The sequence below is a fragment of the Papilio polytes genome, unplaced genomic scaffold (genome assembly GCF_000836215.1).
Source record: "Papilio polytes unplaced genomic scaffold, Ppol_1.0 DF824158.1, whole genome shotgun sequence".
Classification (NCBI taxonomy): Eukaryota; Metazoa; Arthropoda; class Insecta; order Lepidoptera; family Papilionidae; genus Papilio; species Papilio polytes.
In genome coordinates, this window is record NW_013525046.1 from 818,143 (window position 1) to 837,854 (window position 19,712).

General features: G+C 34.7%; 1 protein-coding gene across 3 annotated transcripts in view; it reads left to right on the forward strand.

Moving 5' to 3' along the window:
* LOC106111603 (protein croquemort-like) overlaps positions 1-18,646 on the forward strand; it is a 23,412-nt gene extending 4,766 nt beyond the window's left edge. For all 3 annotated transcript variants that reach the window (XM_013293736.1, XM_013293738.1, XM_013293737.1), the window contains exons 2-11: positions 127-262; positions 2,157-2,336; positions 5,568-5,693; positions 6,126-6,335; positions 15,505-15,713; positions 15,882-15,990; positions 16,333-16,493; positions 16,920-17,024; positions 17,572-17,719; positions 18,367-18,646. In XM_013293736.1, the coding sequence (XP_013149190.1) occupies positions 127-262; positions 2,157-2,336; positions 5,568-5,693; positions 6,126-6,335; positions 15,505-15,713; positions 15,882-15,990; positions 16,333-16,493; positions 16,920-17,024; positions 17,572-17,719; positions 18,367-18,477 (1,495 nt within the window). In that variant the 3' untranslated portion in view covers positions 18,478-18,646. The remainder of the gene's footprint in view (positions 1-126; positions 263-2,156; positions 2,337-5,567; positions 5,694-6,125; positions 6,336-15,504; positions 15,714-15,881; positions 15,991-16,332; positions 16,494-16,919; positions 17,025-17,571; positions 17,720-18,366) is intronic.
* Positions 18,647-19,712: the final 1,066 nt, after the last annotated feature.

Consider the following 19,712-nt stretch of genomic DNA (forward strand, 5'->3'; position numbering starts at 1 on the left):
CGCATCTGAAATTGCAGATGTCTATGGGCAGCGGTCGCTTCTCCATTTCGGCGGTTTTAGATGGCCGCTCGCTCGTTTGCCACCGTGTAATGTAAAAAATTGGTTATAATATGTGTTGTTTATCAGGACCTCCGATAAATCCAAGATGGTGTCAATCGCGGTGAAGAGTGGCTGCCTGATGGGCTTTGGGGCTGTGTTCGTGGTGGTCGGAGCCGTCATGGTGGTCTTTTGGCCCACGATTTTCTTCGCACAGTTGCAAAAGGTTTGTAAGATTGGATATTTACCCGAATAACAAAAGATTAATACGTGTTTACGTTAAACATTTTCATAGATAAATCTTTGCTTGGAAATGGCTGATATTACGTCGTTTAAATTGACTGTATTGTTTTATTAGTTCCAATTTTCACCACCGCCGTCAGCGCTTAAATGGTGGAAATTATATAGGAACAAAACACCATTTCTTGTAACCTGTCCATTTGTAGAGGTCAGTTTACATTAAAACAATCATTATGTTAAAAGTTTGATAATTAATTTAGTTAAAAATGGAATTTCGAAAATTAGAAGTATTATAAAAATAAATAAATGAGTTTTTGTTGCTTTTTTGTTCGTAAATTCCATTGAAATATGTTAAAAAAGATATATATTACAGAACATTAATAATGTTTTTTTGTGCAAGATATGTATGTAAATTCGTGTGAATGTAACTCGTTAATAAATGTTCGGAATTCATTATTATTTCTAATTAAATCAGAATTTAATAAATGCAAATTCCGCGGCACTTGGATATTTCTTTCTGTCTATAAATAAATATAATATAAAATATGCCTACACAAAAAAATATGTAAAATATAACAGTTTTACGCTAAAAATTAATATAGTAATATAATATTTTGTGACGATTTTAAAGATTATTAAAATATATAATTTTGCAGCAAATATTAAAATCTATATCTATACTTCTATACTATTATAATAAAGCGTAAACACACACATCTTTGTTGCCTAAGATGTCAGTAATGACAGCATATTTTTTAATTATTCTCTTCTTAATATAAAGTCCTACACTTAGGTCACGATTTAGGCTATATATTTTCACGACATTAAACTTAGGGGGTAAATATTTTAGATAAAAATCCTAGAGTGGGAAAGAGACCATAAGTTGCTGCCAACATCAAGCAAACAAGGTTGCCATGGTTTGTTATGAGATTTTGACATTTGCAGTTGATATTTTGTCACATGTAAACAATAAAATAAAATTTTCATAATTTCATGCGGATGAAGTCGCAAGGGAACAGCTAGTTAATTATATTTGTGATAACAGTTGTTGATGTTCTATTTGAAATAAATCAAATAATTCATATGTTAATATCGCTTGAAATTATAATCAACTTTAAAAAAATTCATTCACGATTTTAGCGCGTGCATTTTATTATGTAAGAATCAATTTTTTTTATCAATTTTTTAATAAAGATGCATTAAATGATTATTAACTTATCCTTGTTCAATATTATCAAGTATTTAAAGTGGGTGTGCATTAATATGCAAAATCCTTGCTTTTGGTTTAATGATGAATCATTTCAGATATCCAATCTAGATTTAATGATAACTTAGTAATTACATATTTCTATACATAATTATATATTTACTCGTCTATCTGAGACGGGCAAAGTTTTTTATATCTGTCTGAGGCCAAGACCCACTTTTGGTTACTACGCCTTCTGGGTATGTACATATATGCGAATTGAAAAGGATTTACAAATGTTACTGTGCCATTTATTGTCTATAGATTAATTTTGGAAAATTGTACGTTTTATATCGATATAAACATTGCTATTTTCAATAAGTCTGTGATTATAGTCCCTCTCTATAACGCGAATTGCGAACCTCCATATAACGCGGAAATTACACTTTAAAACGCAAACATTCTTAACAATTTATAAAAGAATAATCTCCCTTTAACGCGATTTACGGCTCTGTTCTGTTGAAAACCTTGTTATACGAGTTATTGCTATAACGCAGAACCATTAAACGTGTTATAAGGGGGCTACTGCATACGACTTCCAATGGAAATAGGCGACTGTAAGTATTAATATAGTTTTACCGGGTTTGTTTAATAAAAACTAGTATTTTTGTTTATTTTCACATTGTTTACACAGATGATGATGCTGACAGAAACATCGACTTCGTTCTCAATATGGCGTGAAGTTCCGATACCTATGTACCTGGAATGCTATATGTTCAATATAACAAATGTTGACGACATCCTCGCTGGGAAGAATGTCACACTAAAAGTCGAGCAGCTGGGGCCCTACGTGTTTAGAGAACAGCATACAAAGGTAAGATTGCATAGGCTAGAAGACAATCTATATCTATACATGTAATAAAATTGGAGTGTCTGTTTGTTATATGAAATGAAAATTTACGGATTTCGAGAACATGATGTAAGTGCGTTGCTGATAACGAAAATCGCATTTAAAAAAATTGTCTATCTGTTTGATGTCTGTCTGTAAACTCCGTAATTTCTGAAACGGCTGGGCTGATATCGATCGGACTTTCACTGGAGGGTAGCTGACATAGACGGGTTTTTTTTATCTTAATATTGCGTGGACGAAGTAACGGGCAACAGATAGTTTTGAATAACAACAAATGTGTAGGTATGTACAACCGGCGTAAACAAGCTCGAAGATAACTCCGAAAGTACACAGTAACACTGTAAAGTTTGTGTCTTGTAATACTTGAAGTGACTTGCGCGAAACTTTGTATAGATGTTCTTTCCTTGTCTCTTTGAATCTTACTGAGAAGTTAATTAAATGCAAGATTTAATTACGCCTGTTAGTAAATAGTTTCAGTGACATCGATATTTCCATAAAGTCGTCCTCACATTGTTATTTATTGTCCGACGTTTTTGTCGAATATTTTATCAAAACTTTGATAAGGACGACCCGTGATAACTCTGGTATTTGCACTGAAACTGTTAGCAGTGATATTGTGAAGCAGTGCAATCATTATAACTAGTATACATCATTTCAAATATCAAATCGGCTCGAGTAATTGCGTTGCGTTGTCCTCTTCACGCATCCGTTTACGCCTGACTACTCTTAAAATTATGAGTATTGCATCGCACGTTGAAGCCGCCACAATATCAGACAATTACATTATATTTTTTAATTGATTATTTCGGATATCTAAGATACTGTCCACATTGTCCATTGTCCCTACTTTTGCGACAGAGATAAAAAAATATTGTGTCTTTATATGCTTTGTTTGTTTTTAAACGTAATAATAAATACCACTGATGTATTTTGTTACGTTGTTTTACACATTTTGACTTAACATAAGCTACAGTTTACAAAAACTCACAAGAAGAAAAAAATACATTCTCTTTACTCAGCTAAATAAAATCCCATGGGAACCATAATAAAAAGCTTATATAAGATAAAAAGTAGCCTATATGATCTTCTAGACTATGCTCTACATCTATGTCAAATTTCATCGAAAACCGTTCAGCCGTTTAGGCTACAAACTCGAACAAACATCCATCTACAGCAACTTTCATATAGAATTAATGCGAAATTTTAGATGGATGGATGTTTGTTAGAGTTCGTAGCCTAAACGGCTGAACGGTTTTCGAAAAAAATTGGTATATTTGTAAAGGACCGTCTCGAAGAACACATATGCTACTTAGTTTTGTTTTATTATTATTCCATGCGGATGGATTCGCGGGCTAAAGCTAGTTTATAATGTTGTGTAAGTTGAAACTGTATTTTGCATCGTTTAATTACTTTGTTGAATTGATAAAAGTATAATTGCGTTACTTGTTATGTTTAACATTCGAGATACGGTGGTAGGGGTCATCACTTTCATATTATTAATTTAAATATATTGTTATAAATCAATTTGCACTTAAACGATAACTTTAATCAATCTGCAACTGTCCGGTTCAATGATTATATGTCAATATATTTATATTTTTTTTAATTAAAAGTGAGAAAAGTTCACTTTTTAATTATCAATTATATTGTACAATCGGGGAAACTGGCGGTGTTCCACCAAGCTACAATCGTTTGAACATTTTGAAACGAAACACGAAACAAATATCAATACAATCGTACTAATATTAATTGGGAAAGTTTAGATGGATGGATGTTTGTTAGAGTTTGTAGCCCAAATGGCTGCACGAACTTTGGATGAAATTTTGTATAGACGTAGAAGATAGTCTGGAAGAACGTTTAGGGTACAATTGTTTTTTTTTATTTCCACGCGGACAGAATCGCGGGCGAAAGCTAGTTTACTAATAATTCGTTTAACCATTCCTAAACTCCGCAATTGTACATGGTTAACCCCGTTTAAGGCAGGGCGAGCAAAGCAATGCGTTGATGTAGACAAAACGTAGACGAAAATTTAGTCAAGGTTATTCAAAATTAAAATTAAATCTGTCTGCATTTTTATTTAAAAGCTGTATTTGTTTTTAATGCTAATTTTATTTAATCTAATATACATTTTGAAAATTATTGCAAAAAAGCGTCTAAACAGCTTTTTTGTAATGTATAGGCTATTTTGTCGTATTTCAAAATATTTTTACCGAATTGTATTAATTTAATTCAAATTTTGAGCTTGTCTTATCAATTCTTTTTAGTATTTTCTCAAAACAAAAAAATATATACATATTAAAATACTAATTTTTTATTTTCAACTTTTTTGATATTGAGACTGATCGAATTTATAAGTCAAAATAATCTCGACAACCTTGAAAGTAAATAAAAGTATTACCTAGACTTTCAAATTGCGTCTTTTGAGTCTTTATTTTTCATAAGATTTTTCCTAACTTGGTATTGTAACCTTTTGCTAACTTCATCCACGCGGTATTAAAAAATATTATGTAAGCATATGGGTTCATCTAGACTATGTTCTACATCTGTCCTTATCTAAATCTGTTAAGCTATTTTAGACATACGTAGTAACAAATATCCATCCAAAAATTTGTATTATAATAGTATGTTCAAGAGCATGTTCACAAATTTGAGTTAGGATGGTTTGTTCCCAAATATCTCCAGAACTTTCATGTATCTCAATGAAATTTGGTATAAATGTAGAATGTTTGGAAGACGCCGACTTACTAAGATATTTTTATATCGCGAACGAAGTTGCGATTATAAGCTAGTTTTTTAGATAATAATATGACATGAATTTGTTAATGAAACTAATGTTCACTATCTTATCTTTGAAAACATAGTTGTCCAGATACCCAATAATATTACACGCCCACAATCTAGTGCGAGAAATTTGTTAACTAGTGGAATAACACGACCACAGAAGATGAGGTGTGAATCTGTTAAGGTGTTTTGCGTTTGGAGTACAGTCAAATATCTGTCATAATTCTATGCTTAATACTAATCTTGAAAAATATTTTTTTGAGGATCAAAGATTTACCAATCGTATTTAGGATATCGAGATTGTCCCTTTTAATGATTAGGAAGTCTTCCAATTATTGAGAGAAAACTATCCTGATTGCTCAAGGGACGACTCTGAGTGTTGGAGTAAACTAACGTTGTGTGTGTTGGTACCAGGAAGACATAATTTGGAACGACAACAACACGGTGACGTTCTACAATAAGCGAGTATGGCACTTCCAGCCTGACATGTCCAACGGTAGCGTCTCTGACAACATCACCAGCATTAACCCTATTATTGCGGTGAGTATCATAAAGTATTACTATTAAGGGTAAGCTGTTAAGAATACCTTCATTTTGAATAAGATGGGAACTACATTTTTCAATTAAAAAAGGGGGCAAACTAGCTAACAGCTGATAAGTTTCGCTAAAATACCTCTACCAACATCTAGAAGTTAAAAGGTTGTGGTCTGTTGGGTCGGCAGGTGGGGGAGTAAAGTTCTATAATGGAGGCTACAGAAAAGAGTCAAAAGTGCGGGGCTTCCTCTATCTAGGTGGACCGACGACTTGGTGTGCATGTCAAGAAGTTGGTAAATGTGGTATGGATGTCATTCTTTGGAAGGCATTAGGCAAGACCATGTTCAGCAGTGGATGGATAAAGCCTGATGATAATATCTTATAAGCTAAGTTTGGAAGGGCAAAGGAATACAATTTGGCATTTTTTATGTTTATCAGACTGTAGGTCACATAATGCGTAACGAGCCGCTGTTCTTGCGCGTGGCGGTCAACGTGTTTATGGGTATGAACCACAAGAACCTCTTCTTGACTGCGAACGTGTCTTCCTGGTTGTTCGACGGCATCACAGACCCCTTGTTCGACATCGCAGCGCACTTCCCAGACCTGCCCTTTGAAATACCTTTCGATAGATTTGGATGGTTTTATTCGGTAAGTCATCATTCTTATATCTACGAGTATAGTTTAGTGTCTAGATTTACTTGATTCTTTCTTTTATATCGTGTTTGTGGAATGAATTGGTGCAATCTATGTCTTCAGTATCTTTTTTATATAAATATGTTAGTAGATTTTTTTTTAATCTTCACTAATATTATAAATGTGATAGTTTAGATGGATGGATAGATGTTTGTTAGAGTTTGTAGCCTAAACGGCTGAACGGATCTCGATGAAATTTAGTATATATGTAGAAAATAGTCTGGAAGAACACGTAGGCTACTCACTTTTTCTTTTTCTACTTCCACGCGAACACAGTCGCAGGCGAAAGCTAGTTTACTAATAATTCGTTTAACCCATCCTACTAAGCTCTAGGCTTGGTGCTATATGGCTCACAATAGTCGAATGGCGGGATTCGAACCCTCGACCGCAAGATCGGTATACCGTACCCCAAACCATTAAGCTATTGGCACTTAGCTCATTCGCTTCATAAATATGAATAATAAATGCGGAAAATATGTGTTCATTAATAATTATCTGTGATATCATATGATTAATTTACAATTACTGTCCACTGTACTTTGTACCGACTATCTATAAATATTTTTTTGATAAAATTAAAGTTTATTACTTAACTAGTGACTCGCTCCGGCTTCACAGGTCCAATGCTGATATGAAAATATATTGATATCACTAAAATTACCAGTATTTCTCGACATACATACATTAATTATAAATATAAATATTCCTCTTGAGTCACTCTAGACTCTATAAAATAGCTGTTGCTCGCGACTTTGTCCGCATGAAATTATAAAATAATAAAGAAAACATAGCCTATGTTACTCACTGATAAATTAGTTTTTTTATGGTGAAAGAATTTTTGTAATCGGTCCAGTATTTTTTGAGTTATTTCAATACATACAAAAATACAAATCATTCCTCTTTATTCATATATCTATTTATCACATATATCTTTATTTCTTATTCTCTATATAATATATATTACAATATAATAAAACTCAAAAAAAAAACCAGAGCACCACTGGCTGCGGAATCCGATAACTCGAGTAACCAGTGGTCAGGGCTGCAGAGACAGGAACCTCCTCACTATACGTGCGGTTTCTAAATAACAGCCTTTTTATCGGGCCCTTAATCCAATTGTCTAGCGAGAGCTTCTTAGTATAGAAATACTGCATCAAAAAACGTTGCGTAGTTTTAAAGACCAGCATACATACGGACAGACATCGGGAAGCGATTTTTTTATTATGTGAAAAAATGGATTGACGCCCGACATTCAATACAATATTTATAATGTAAATATAATATACATAAAGGAAGCAAGATTGCCAAGGTTTGTCATGTCATGTCATTTTGACATTTGCTATTGAAAATTTAACAAATGTAAACAATAAAATAAATTTTTCATAATTTCATGCGGATGAAGCCGCACTGCAACAGCTAGTTTATTATCATCGCATAATCACCAGCTCACTATACGTCCCCACCGAGGGGCTCGGAGTCTACCCTAATATGGGGTGACTAGGCCATTAGTCAACCATGCTGGCCAAGTGCGGGTTGGTTGACTTCACACATATCTTTGAATTTCTTCGCCGATATGTTCAGGTTGCATCATGATGTTTTCCTTCACCGTAAGAACGTCCGGTAAATTCGAAAAATCGAAAATCACATTGGTACATGGCGGGATTCGATCCCAAGACTTGTAGATTACAAGTCAAGTTTTCAAACCACTGAGCCACCGACGCTCTGTCTATTTATAGTTTATTATATAATAGTTAATTTCCATCGGAATTACTGAAAATAGCTAGGTTTTGAATTTTAAATTACTATAGGATATTAATTACCTTGTCTATTACGTATTTCAGACAGCATATAATAATAAACAGTATGCATTAAAAATATTTAATTAGTTAGATAGTCTGGTCTAAAACAAGATATCCATCTATAGACCATTTAATTTTTATCTACGTTGAAAAAACTAGTCGGTTAACATGTATCAATCACGTATGTTTTATTTTAGTCCTAAACTTTTTAAAGATTATCTCAAAATACGAGTAGAATATTAAATTTGCGTGTTATTAGATTTTATTATCTATACTATTATAATAAAGCGTAAACACACACTTTTTGTTGCCTAAGATGTCAGCAATTACAGCATATTTTTGAATAATTCTTTAATAAATAAAAAGCCCTAAACTTACGTCACGCTTTAGGCTATATATTTTCACGCTATTAAACTTAGGGGGTAAATATTTTGGATAAAAACCCTAATGGAAAGAGACCATAAGTTGCTGCCAACATCAAGGAAGCAAGGTATTATAGTAACGGTAATTTTGATATTGCAATTGAGCATTTGACAATTGTAAACAATAATATTTTATAATCATGCGGATGAAGCCGCACGGGAACAGCTAGTCTTTACTATTATAGTAAAGCGTAAATACACTTTGTTTAGGATGTCAGAATTCACAGCATATTTTTGAAAAATTTATTCCTTTCTTTAAAACTAAAAACTCGTTTTTGGTTATATTTTCACGCTATTAATCGTTCATCGTATCACCGTTCCTTGTGCGCACTGCAAAGGATTGGAACATGTTACCGGCATCAGTTTTCCCGTCCAAATATGACGTGGGGGCCTTCAAAAGGAGAGTAAACAGCTACCTATTAAGCTAGCTCGTACCATCTTTCGACTGCATCGTCACCTCCTTCTGGTGGGATCGTGGTCAAGCGCTAGCCTAACAAATAATAAAAAAAAATTAAAGTTATGGAGTGAGATTTATTTTTTTTATATGATAATGCAGTTTTTCAATATATTTGCTATCACGTAGTTATCAATTATTACAAATTCGCTTTACATATCTTAATACAAAACGTATCATAAACCGTAGATTAAATGTTACGATAAAAATAAATATTTAGATTACTTATAATCTGTATTCGTTTAAGTTACTATGCGTTAGGTTTAGGTAAAATCATGTCTATTTACAAATACATGCAAGTCACCGTTAGATTGTAAACGTGATCATTTTATAATCTGACTAATTATATAAATTGACAGTAGATTGCTAATATAAAACACTAGCTGTTGCTCGCGACTCCGTCCGCGTGGAATAAAAAAAAAAACAAAAGTGAGTAGCCTATGTGTTCTTCCAGGCTATCCTCTACATCTGTATCAAATTTCACCGAAATCCTTTCAGTCGTTTAGGCTACAAACTCTTCTAACTATCCATCCATCCATCTAAACATTCACATTTGTAATATTAGTTAGATTACTGGTGAGTTTGATGACGTAATTATTCCAATCTATACGATAGGGGTTGACTTAGTCAACCACGCTAACGATAGCACGGAACGCAATTTCTACACAGCTATGTGTTAGTTGCGTCACGATGTTTCCTTCATTATAGTTAAACTAGCTTTCACCCGGGATTCCGTCCGCGTGGAATTCAAGAGAACAAAAGTGAGTAGCCTATATGTTTATCCAAACTATCCTCCACATCTATACCAAAATTCATCCAAATCCGTTCAGCCGTTTAGGCTAAAAACTCTAACAAACATCCATCCATCTAAACATCGCATACTATTAGTAAGATTTACATTATAATAATATATTATATGACAGTTTTAAGAAGTGTTATGAGAAGGGATGAATCGCATGTAACAAGACCGACGATAGTTATGAATGTGGAGGTACACCGGTAGAGGTAGACATAGAAAGAGATGGATGTTTTGCGTGAAAGGTGACATGATGAAGGGAGTGATGACTGAGATGACGGAGGGCAGAGTGCTTTGGAGAACGAAAACCCGGTGCGTCGACCCTACGGGAGTAGGATAAGGCAGGGGAGATGATGATGATGATGACAGTTTTAAGAAAACCAGCATATTTCTATAAACATTTAAACATTTAATTTTAAATAATAGGTCAGTTTCCGTTCTCGTTTGTCATTGAAGAGCGGTCGCTTACTAGTTCATTTCTAAAAATGACTAACATTTGATAATAAAGTATTGTAACATGCACACAATTGTAGATTCCAATATCTTAAACTTCCGTCGATAACGTCCACTGTTGATAAACACACTGTATGACGACCGCATAAATAGTTAATTTTTATTCAGTTTTCACATACTTCATTACATTATAGTGGTAGAGCCCGCTTTAACATCTTTGCACGAATGGGCCGGCTCGCCCGGTTTAATACCACAACCACACAGAAAACAGGCGTGAAGTGGAAGCAATTCCGCGTCTCGTATGAGTGTGGTGCCGGAAGCCTAATTTTAGTCCCTTTCCCTATTCCACCCTTTTCTTAAGTGGAAAGGATGGGAAGGAAAAGTGGGTTTGACGGTGGAGGAGACGCATAGGAAGGGGAAACGTCCTCTTTATGTACGACTCCTCCGTCAATCAAGGGTAGGCAACGCATCTGCAATTGCGGATGTTTATGGGCAGCGGTCGATTTCCACATCGGTAGACTCAGGTGGCCGCTTACTCGTTTGCCATCTTATATTATAAAAAAAAAACCTAGTTTATGTACCTTACAATTCAAGCGCCAATAGCCTGATGGTTTGGGGTACGGACTACCGATCTTGCGGTCGAGAGTTCGAATCCCGCCATTCGACTATTGTCGTGAACCATGTCCTAGCACAAGCCTAGAGCTTAGTTGGAATGGTTAAAGAAAATATAGTAAATTAACAAAAATCTACTAATATTTAAAAAAAAATTAAACCTAAGTTATGTTCTACTAGCGGTACCCGTGCGGCTTTGTCCGTATAATTTCCAATTTCACACACGTCAATTTTCTACCAATTATTTACCCTTAAATTAAATAGCGTGAAAATATGTAGCCTACAGCGTGCAGTGTTAGGCTTTTTATAAATATGTAGTGATAGCGGAATTCCTACATTATATTTGATGCGTCTATTTACGTTTTATTATATTAGTACAGATAGATATCGTGAATCATAAATTTTCTTCTATTCCAGTCAATTTGTTGATATCGATTTGTTCTTATCTTAAACCGTAAAGTTCAATAGATCACTAGAACAATGGAATACTCATCCGTGATTCATTTAAATAGATAGGCGTTTTTAAATGTTTGAATCTTTATAATGTGTTACTCACTAATTTTAATATAATACTAGTCTGCCCGCGACTCCGACCCAGTGTAATTAAAAAGAAACAAGTAACCTATGTTTTCTTCCAAACTATGCTCTACATCTAAAAATTTCGTCCAGATCGGTTTAGCCGTTTAGGCTACAAACTCTAACAAACATCCATCTAAAATTTCGCATTTATTATATTAGTATGATTAGTATAATTAATCTGTTTTGAAATACGTCAATCATCTGACTATATTTTAAATATTGGTTAATCATAAATTAAATTCAGAGCTATTAACCGATTCAAATATTACGGCCGCTACACGCAGCGCTGACTGCCGGCTCTACCCAATGTGGGCCCATTATGTGTGTGTATACTCCGAACCGCGGTACACTTTGAATGTTATTATACTTAATGCAATGCTAACGCTACATTACGTGTTTGCAACAAGCTATTACGTGGTCACTTTCACCAATTGTATAACTTGCGTACATTAGCTCAAGGATACGTTAAATGGCAGAGCAATTATTAATAATACCTAGGTGTCTTAGTGTCTTTTTTTAAGTTAAATCCATCACAAATATACATTACTAGCTATTCCCGTGCGGCTTTATCCGCATGAAATCATGAAAATTTTATTTTATTGTTTACATTTGTCAAATTATCAATAGCAAATGTCAAAATGACATGACCAACCTCAGCAATCTTTCTTGATGTTGGCAGCAACTTATAGTCTTTTTCCCACATTAAGGTTTATATCCAAAATATTTGCCCCCTATATTTAATAGCGTGAACATATATAGCCTAAAGCATGACGTAAGTGTAGGGCTTTTTATTAAAGAAAGAATTATTCAAAAATATGCAGTAATTGCTGACATCTTAGGCAACAAAGAAGTGTGTGTTTACGCTTTATTATAATAGTAAAGATGTGATTCGAATGATTGCTTAACACTAAAAAGACTAAAATGTAGATAAAACCCGAGACACATTGACATGACCTCATTGAGTGCTGTAAAAACATACTCGATACAGTTTATCGCAAAAATATCTTGCACTTAAGTAATTTATGTGTCAGTAAATAAATATACACTTATATACACATAAATGTCAGCATACAATATTCAACTATATGCAAATTTGACATACATATAAATGTCCAAAATATTTTTCCAAGACACGGTTTGTTCAAATTTAAACACATTTGTATGGGTTTTAAGTATAAAAGAGCATGTTACTGAACACTTATAGTATAATTAATTTCACTGTTAATCACTTAGTTTATATTTAAAATAATTGTTTGTAGTTAGTATTGGTAATCTTAGTTAGTGATAGCATTCAGTCGTTTAGTTTTTTATCTTTTAATAGTTTATTGTATTAAAAAAATTAAATTGAACAACCCGGCATTAATTAAAAAAAAACACTAAATAAGTATAATAATTAGAGGCACTCAAAACATAAAAAAATTGAGATTCTTTAAAACATGAGATTCGAACTCGATTTTTTCAATTTTTTTTAATACTCTCAAGTGCTCTGTATGGATGGCTACAAAGGTAGAGGAAGACCAATGAAAGTAAGAAAGGATGTGGAAGAGGATATGCTTAAGAAGGGTGTTTATTCAGATATAACGGCCGATAGAGATGTATGGAAGAGCAGCACTGTGCTGAGCCTCCGTAAGGTATAAGGGCAAGTTGATGATGAAAAACTCTGTTGATTTTCTGTGCTGATATAATAGACTTTGTTACTTTTAATTCCGAGGAAACAAATAAAACGATACCTCATTTATCGAAATCGGTTCAATAATGCCGTCACAATGGAATTTACATAAAAACAAACATAAACGCAAAACCATTACCCTTTTTATATGTCGGGTAAAAATGTTATATTTTTATCATTCCTCTTGTATTATCGTGCGAAAACTTCATAAGCTATTAATAGAATTGCATACAAATAGGTTTTTTATGCTAAAGATATGTTAAGATAAACAGTTGTAGTCAATGGATACGATTTTATTACTTCGAATGTTATTTGTAAGAAATACCGTGAGTTTTGCATATCGATATATTTTTTTCCTAAAGAAATGCGAAAGACTATAAGATGAAGCAAGTTAATATTTAGCATGTCATAACGTTTGCGAGGAATTAAAAAAATTAATAAACAGCCTATGTATTCTTCCAGACTATGTCTACATCTGTGACAAATTTCATCGAAATCCATTCAGCAACTGAGGCTACAAAACTGTCACAAACATCCATCTAAACTTTCGCATTTATAATACTAGTAAGAACGTTTTTTTATTAGGTTTTTATTTTATCACCTGTTTATATAAGTTTGTGGAAAAATGGTAGTTAATTTAAATGTAAATTAAGAGCCTTTGTTGAAAGAAAACCCAAAATTTTGAATATTAATTTGCATTAAAATTGCATTGAATTTTGAATACGGACGTCACAGATAATAAGTTGTGTCACAAAATGTGATGTTATATTTTAAAAAGTCAAAATTCAAAGTAATCAAATACATATTGGTCTGTCGGTAGCTCATTGATAGAAGCACTTGACTTGTAATCCACAGGACCTGAGTTCGAATCCCGCCATGTACCAAAGTGATTTGCGATTTGTCGAATTCCATATGCACTTAATTCATCCGACGTTCTTACGGTGAAGGAAAATATCGTGATGCTTCCACATATCGGCGAAGTAATTCTAAGATATGTGTGAAGTCAACCAACCTGCATTGAGACAGCATTGTTGCGTAAAGCCTAGTCACTCTAACTTAGGGTAGGCTCCGGGCCTCTCAGTGGGGACGTACAGTGAGCTGGCGATGATGTGATGGCATATTATAAAAATGGGTAGGAAATAAAAGTCCTCAACTGTGTGATAATGTCGCGTTCCGTGTTGAATCTACTTTTCCAATTCCCCCACAGCGCTACTTTCCTTTCGTAACACGCGATGTTCGGGGAAAATCACTAACACGCTCGAAAACTTTATAGTATTAAATTTTAGACTAGTAATTATTAAAGAAATCCGAGAAGTCTCGACGTTAATAAACCGAGAAAATACCAATCGAATACCTCATACAGAGGACCTAACACGAAAATTTACTAGTCATCGTATCGACATCGACTTTGTATGATTCTTCCCGGTGGGAGATGTACAAAACTCATATAAATTTTATCGATATCGATAAGAAGACTTTCTTCCAAGGCTGCTAGTGCCCAGGTCTAAGATAGAACAATTATAATCATTAAAAATACTCTCGTATATGGCCGGTTTCTCAGCTGAAATTAACTATGCGTTAGTGTTTTTAGTTAGATAACTTCATTATTTTTTTCCGAACTATCTAACTTCAATTTTAGTCTATTGAATCTTAGATCAACATAACATGAATCATTATATAACGATAAAATAAATAGAAACTTTGGAAACCGAGCATAAGTAAAGTAAATATAATTTAAGTTGGTGTATTTTTTTTAAATACCTGTAATCTAATATTGATTAGTCTGACAGGTAGTACATTAAAATCTATTAGTGTAAAGAAACCAGTAATTTAACATTTTAAATTTATACAAGTAAATATTTTTAAATAACATTAACTGGCATTATTTTATAGGCCAGTCGATAGACAAAAAAAACATCGATACCACTATCTATTTATATAATTTGTCGCCGAGTTTGTCTTCCTTATACTGAGTTTCTGAAGTTTTCATTTTGATATTATCTTCACTCATTCATTAATATTAGACCTATGTTCCGAAGGAGTGAAATTCAAGTACTTCGGAAATATATTTCATTAATTTGTCAAACCAAAAACACTAACGAACGCTAGCTGAGAAACCGGCCATTAGTGGCATGGTTGCGTTACCATAGGAAGTGTTCTGTAGCTAATTTACTAGTCTTAGGAATGTTCTAATACCATCTGATTAGCATTCTAAGATCCTTAATGAATTATATATTCTGTGAAAACTACTGTCCACGTCACATAATTGTGGGATGTCACCAATTGTTGATTTACGGGTCCAGGATGTTATAATAACAGTTTTATTTCCCTCATTTCCAGCGCAACGGGTCAAAGGAATTCGACGGCGTGTTCGTTATGAACACGGGTACAGCGGATTTCTCTCAGCTGGGTAATGTGGAGATGTGGAGGAATTCTAACCGCACCGTGTACCGTGACCAATGTGGTGAGGTGCGCGGCTCCACGGGCGAGCTGTGGGCGCCCGAACTAGGACAGGAGGAACTCGTTGTCTTCTCTTCTGATCTTTGCACGTGAGCGATGAGTAACTCAATTGATGATCTGCAGATCAGTTTAATTTGTAGCTGCCTAGGTAGTTTGTGTGGCGATGGAAAGTTTCATAGTTCATTTACACACGTCTACAATCAACAAAAACGATTGATGCTTTATCCCTTGATTTATTTTGTGTTGTTTTTCCCCAGATACATAATCCTATCGAAGGTGGGCCCTCTCACAGTGGACGGTATAGAGGGAGTGCAGTACTCTACGAACGACTCCACATTTGACAATGGACATAAATATCCTAGCATGGTAAGACAATTTTAATGATTATTATAAATGAACGCGTAAATACATGCGAATGGCTTATTCTTTTTGATGTGCCAAATCGAATTCTATGCGTGATTTTTTTACTCTTTTGTTTTCTTCCCTTTCACTTAACTTACTCTTTGATTTCTCCTCTACTACCCTTCGATTTCGCTTCCGTTACTCTTTGGTTTCTCTTAACTTACTCTTTGATTTCTTTTACCTTACTCTTTGGTTTCTCTTTCGTTACTCTTTCCTTGCTCTTTGGTTTCTCTTAACTTACTTGACGTCTTTATATATGAAACGGTAGATTCTCATTTGAGTGTATAAGTGTGTACGTGGGTGCAGGCGTGCTACTGCGACGAGGTGCGCGACGCGGACTGCCTGCCGGCGGGCGCGCTGAACGTGTCCGCGTGCCGCTTCGGCTCGCCCGCCTTCGTCACGCTGCCGCACTTCCTCGGCGTCGACCCCTACTACGCGGACAAGATCGACGGACTCGAGCCTAACGAGTGAGTTACATTCGAAATGTTATACAATTGTAGTGGTTGTGGAGACATAAGGGATTTCAAAAATCATAATACTATCGTCTCCAGCTCATTAGATTCATAGACATTAGATTGGAGCCTACCTTAATAACGGGGTGACTAGACTTTAGTCAATCACGCTGGCAAAAAAATCGAAAATCACATTAGTACATGGCGGGATTCTAACCCAAGAACTGTAGTCAAGTGTTCAAACCCCTAAGCCAGCGACGCTCCATATGCACCATAATAGTATGGTCATTATCAATCCATGATCTATGGGGAACTTTTACGGCTCCCCTGCCAAATGGGAAGTCCATAATCGTCAAATCAAATAGCATTGAAGCGATTTGCCTTTTTCTAGTAAGAAAAATCTATTGTTTGGTGTGTCTAATACAATGTGCCGTGTTGCAGCAAGTACAAGTTCAGCCTGGCGCTGGAGATGTACACGGGCATGCCGCTGCAGGTGTTCGCGCAGCTGCAGATCAACCTGCTGGTGCGCTGGGTGCCCGGCATCTCGTCAGTATTACTCCGATACTACTATATCTATAACATACATTTAACACTTTTGTGCAACATTGTACAAGTTGCTATTAAATACGTTTGTGGACTACTGTATTCTTTGAACACTTTTGTACACAACTGTAATCTTCCACTGTTCTTTTCGAACATTTCTATACTGCACTATACTGTCTTTTACACTTTTATTACTATTTCGAAACAAGACAGTTATGTTCCATTGTAGATTTCAAGTTGCTTTTTTTCGATATGTTTTATCCTCTGTTTCGATGTGTTTGATCTTTACTCTGTATCCAGTGATACTCTAGTGACTACAGTGGAGCACACAAGTGTTTATCTATCGAAAATAAAACACTTGTGTGCCCCACTGTACTCTAATAAATCTACGGTCCCGCGACACGGCTAGCGTATTTTGCGTGCTTCTATAAAGTGAAACACTTTTTTACTCTATTTTACTATGAAGTGAAACACTTTTGTACTCCACTTTACTATAAAATGAAACACTTTTGCACTCCACTGTGGTATAAAGTGAACACTTGTGCGACAGGCTGAACAACCAGCTGCCGGACGGCGACACGCTGGTGCCGATGTTCTGGTTCCGGCAGGAGGTGCGCATCAGCGACGAGTACGCGCGCCTCGCTCGCTTCGCGCTCAACCTGCGCGACGGCATGCCCTACGGCTTCTACGCACTTACGGTCAGTGTTCACCGTCTCACACCCCCGCTGAGTCCCCACTGAGGGGCTCCGAGACTACCCTAAGTGGTGATTAAGTCATAGTGAATCTCCTCGCTGATATGCAGGCAACACGATGTTTTCCTTCACCGTAGTAACGTCGTCCAATTACCAAACAATTACCCAATCACAGTCAGTAATACAGCTAAAGACTCTCATAGCTAACTTTACTCTTGATAAATTGTATTTTATCACTAAAATGGATTAACATAGCGAAATTGAGTCTCAAAAAATCTCAAAAAGTTGAGTTTCAAAGCTAAAATTTAAACTAAATGTTAAAATTGTGTTTCATGTCATCATAATTGAGACTCAAAACTAAAATTAAATCACATAGCTAAAATGCAGTATTAAAGCTAAAGTTGAGTCTCAAAACTAAATGAGACTCATAGGTAAAACTGAGTAGCAAAGTAAAAATTGAGTCTCAAAAATCAAAGTGTCTCAAAACAAAAATCGATTCTCAAATTAAAATTGAAACTCAAAGTTCAAATTGTCTCATAACTAAAATTGACTCTTAAAGCTAAATTTGAAATTTGAAAGTAAAAATTGTGTCTCGTAGCTAAAACGTTGCACAAATGGTATATCTTTCTCAATTGTGATTTTTACAATTTCAGGCAATCGGCATTCTCTTACTAATAGTGGGTATTGCATATTTAATGAGAAAACTATTGAAATCGCCAGAAACAGCGCCCATACTTAATGAAAGCCCAGAAGAAACACGTTGACATAGTAATGGCTTTTGACACTTAAACTTGGCACGTCGGAACAAGAAAACTCTTCTGACTGACTTGCCAACTTTAGTATTAACTATGTAAAAAAAAATCATTTGACGAAATCAACATTAAATTTTTACTCATTTGACATATTTTAAACTATTGTTTGTTGTTTTTAATTTGATTTGTTTTTCGTTGAATTAATTTGCCATTTCTTTATGTAAAATAGGACTACAATAAAAGTTTTCTAGTGAAATATTTTTAATAAATTTGCTTGTATATTGTTTATATCAAGATGTATATAATTATAAGAGAAGACGCCGACTAACTAAAGTTGAGACTTGAGTTTACAATTCTTGATGGAATAAATAATTTTGATCCTTGTTAGCAAAACTAAAAACTCTCAATTTTCGTTAGTCGTATGTAAAATTGACACTAAATAAAGGTTATCGGCTGTTTGTTAATTAGTCGATAAGCGAACAGGGTTTAAAGCGAGTTTACTTGCACTTATAACTTAAGTAAGACAAGTTATCTTAACAAATCACTTTTATGAGATATCAAAAAAATTGTTTCTCAGTTCACAATCCAAGTTTCTTAAATAATTCTCTAGCACAATTTATGTGCTTTTAATAAAAAAAAAAAGATTTTTCCTCTAACTGTAGCCTAATAAATAGCCTATTCTCAGTGATTTAGAATTTTTGGAATGTCGCTAAATTTTTTTAGTTTATTTGTTAAATTCGAAAATAAAAAAAAATTCTCTTTGGTATATTATTAATAAGAAATTTTGCTCATAAATTCTTTGGGAAAAAAAAACAAAGAAAAAAATTGACTTTTGACATTTGTTTATAATCTATGCACACTTGACTGAATGATTGTTTATGGTTTAAGACTCAATTTAATGTAGTTTATAATAATTCGCTGCTATATAGCTATAGGCAGTTAACAGTGGTAGTGCCCGCTTTAACATGTTAGCACTGCAGGCACGCCCCCAGTAATACCACGACCACACAGAAGACAGGCGTGAAGTGGAAGCAATTCCGTGTACAGTCTGATGAGTGTGGTGCCGGAGGCCTAATTTAAGTCCCTTTCTCTTTACCACCCTTTTCTTATAAGGAGAGGATGGGAACAGGAAGTGGATTTGACAGTAGAGGAGATGCATAGGAAGGGGAAACATCCTCTTTATGTGTGTCTCCTCCGTCGGATAAGAGTAGGCAACGCATCTGCAATTGTGGATGTCTATAGGCGGC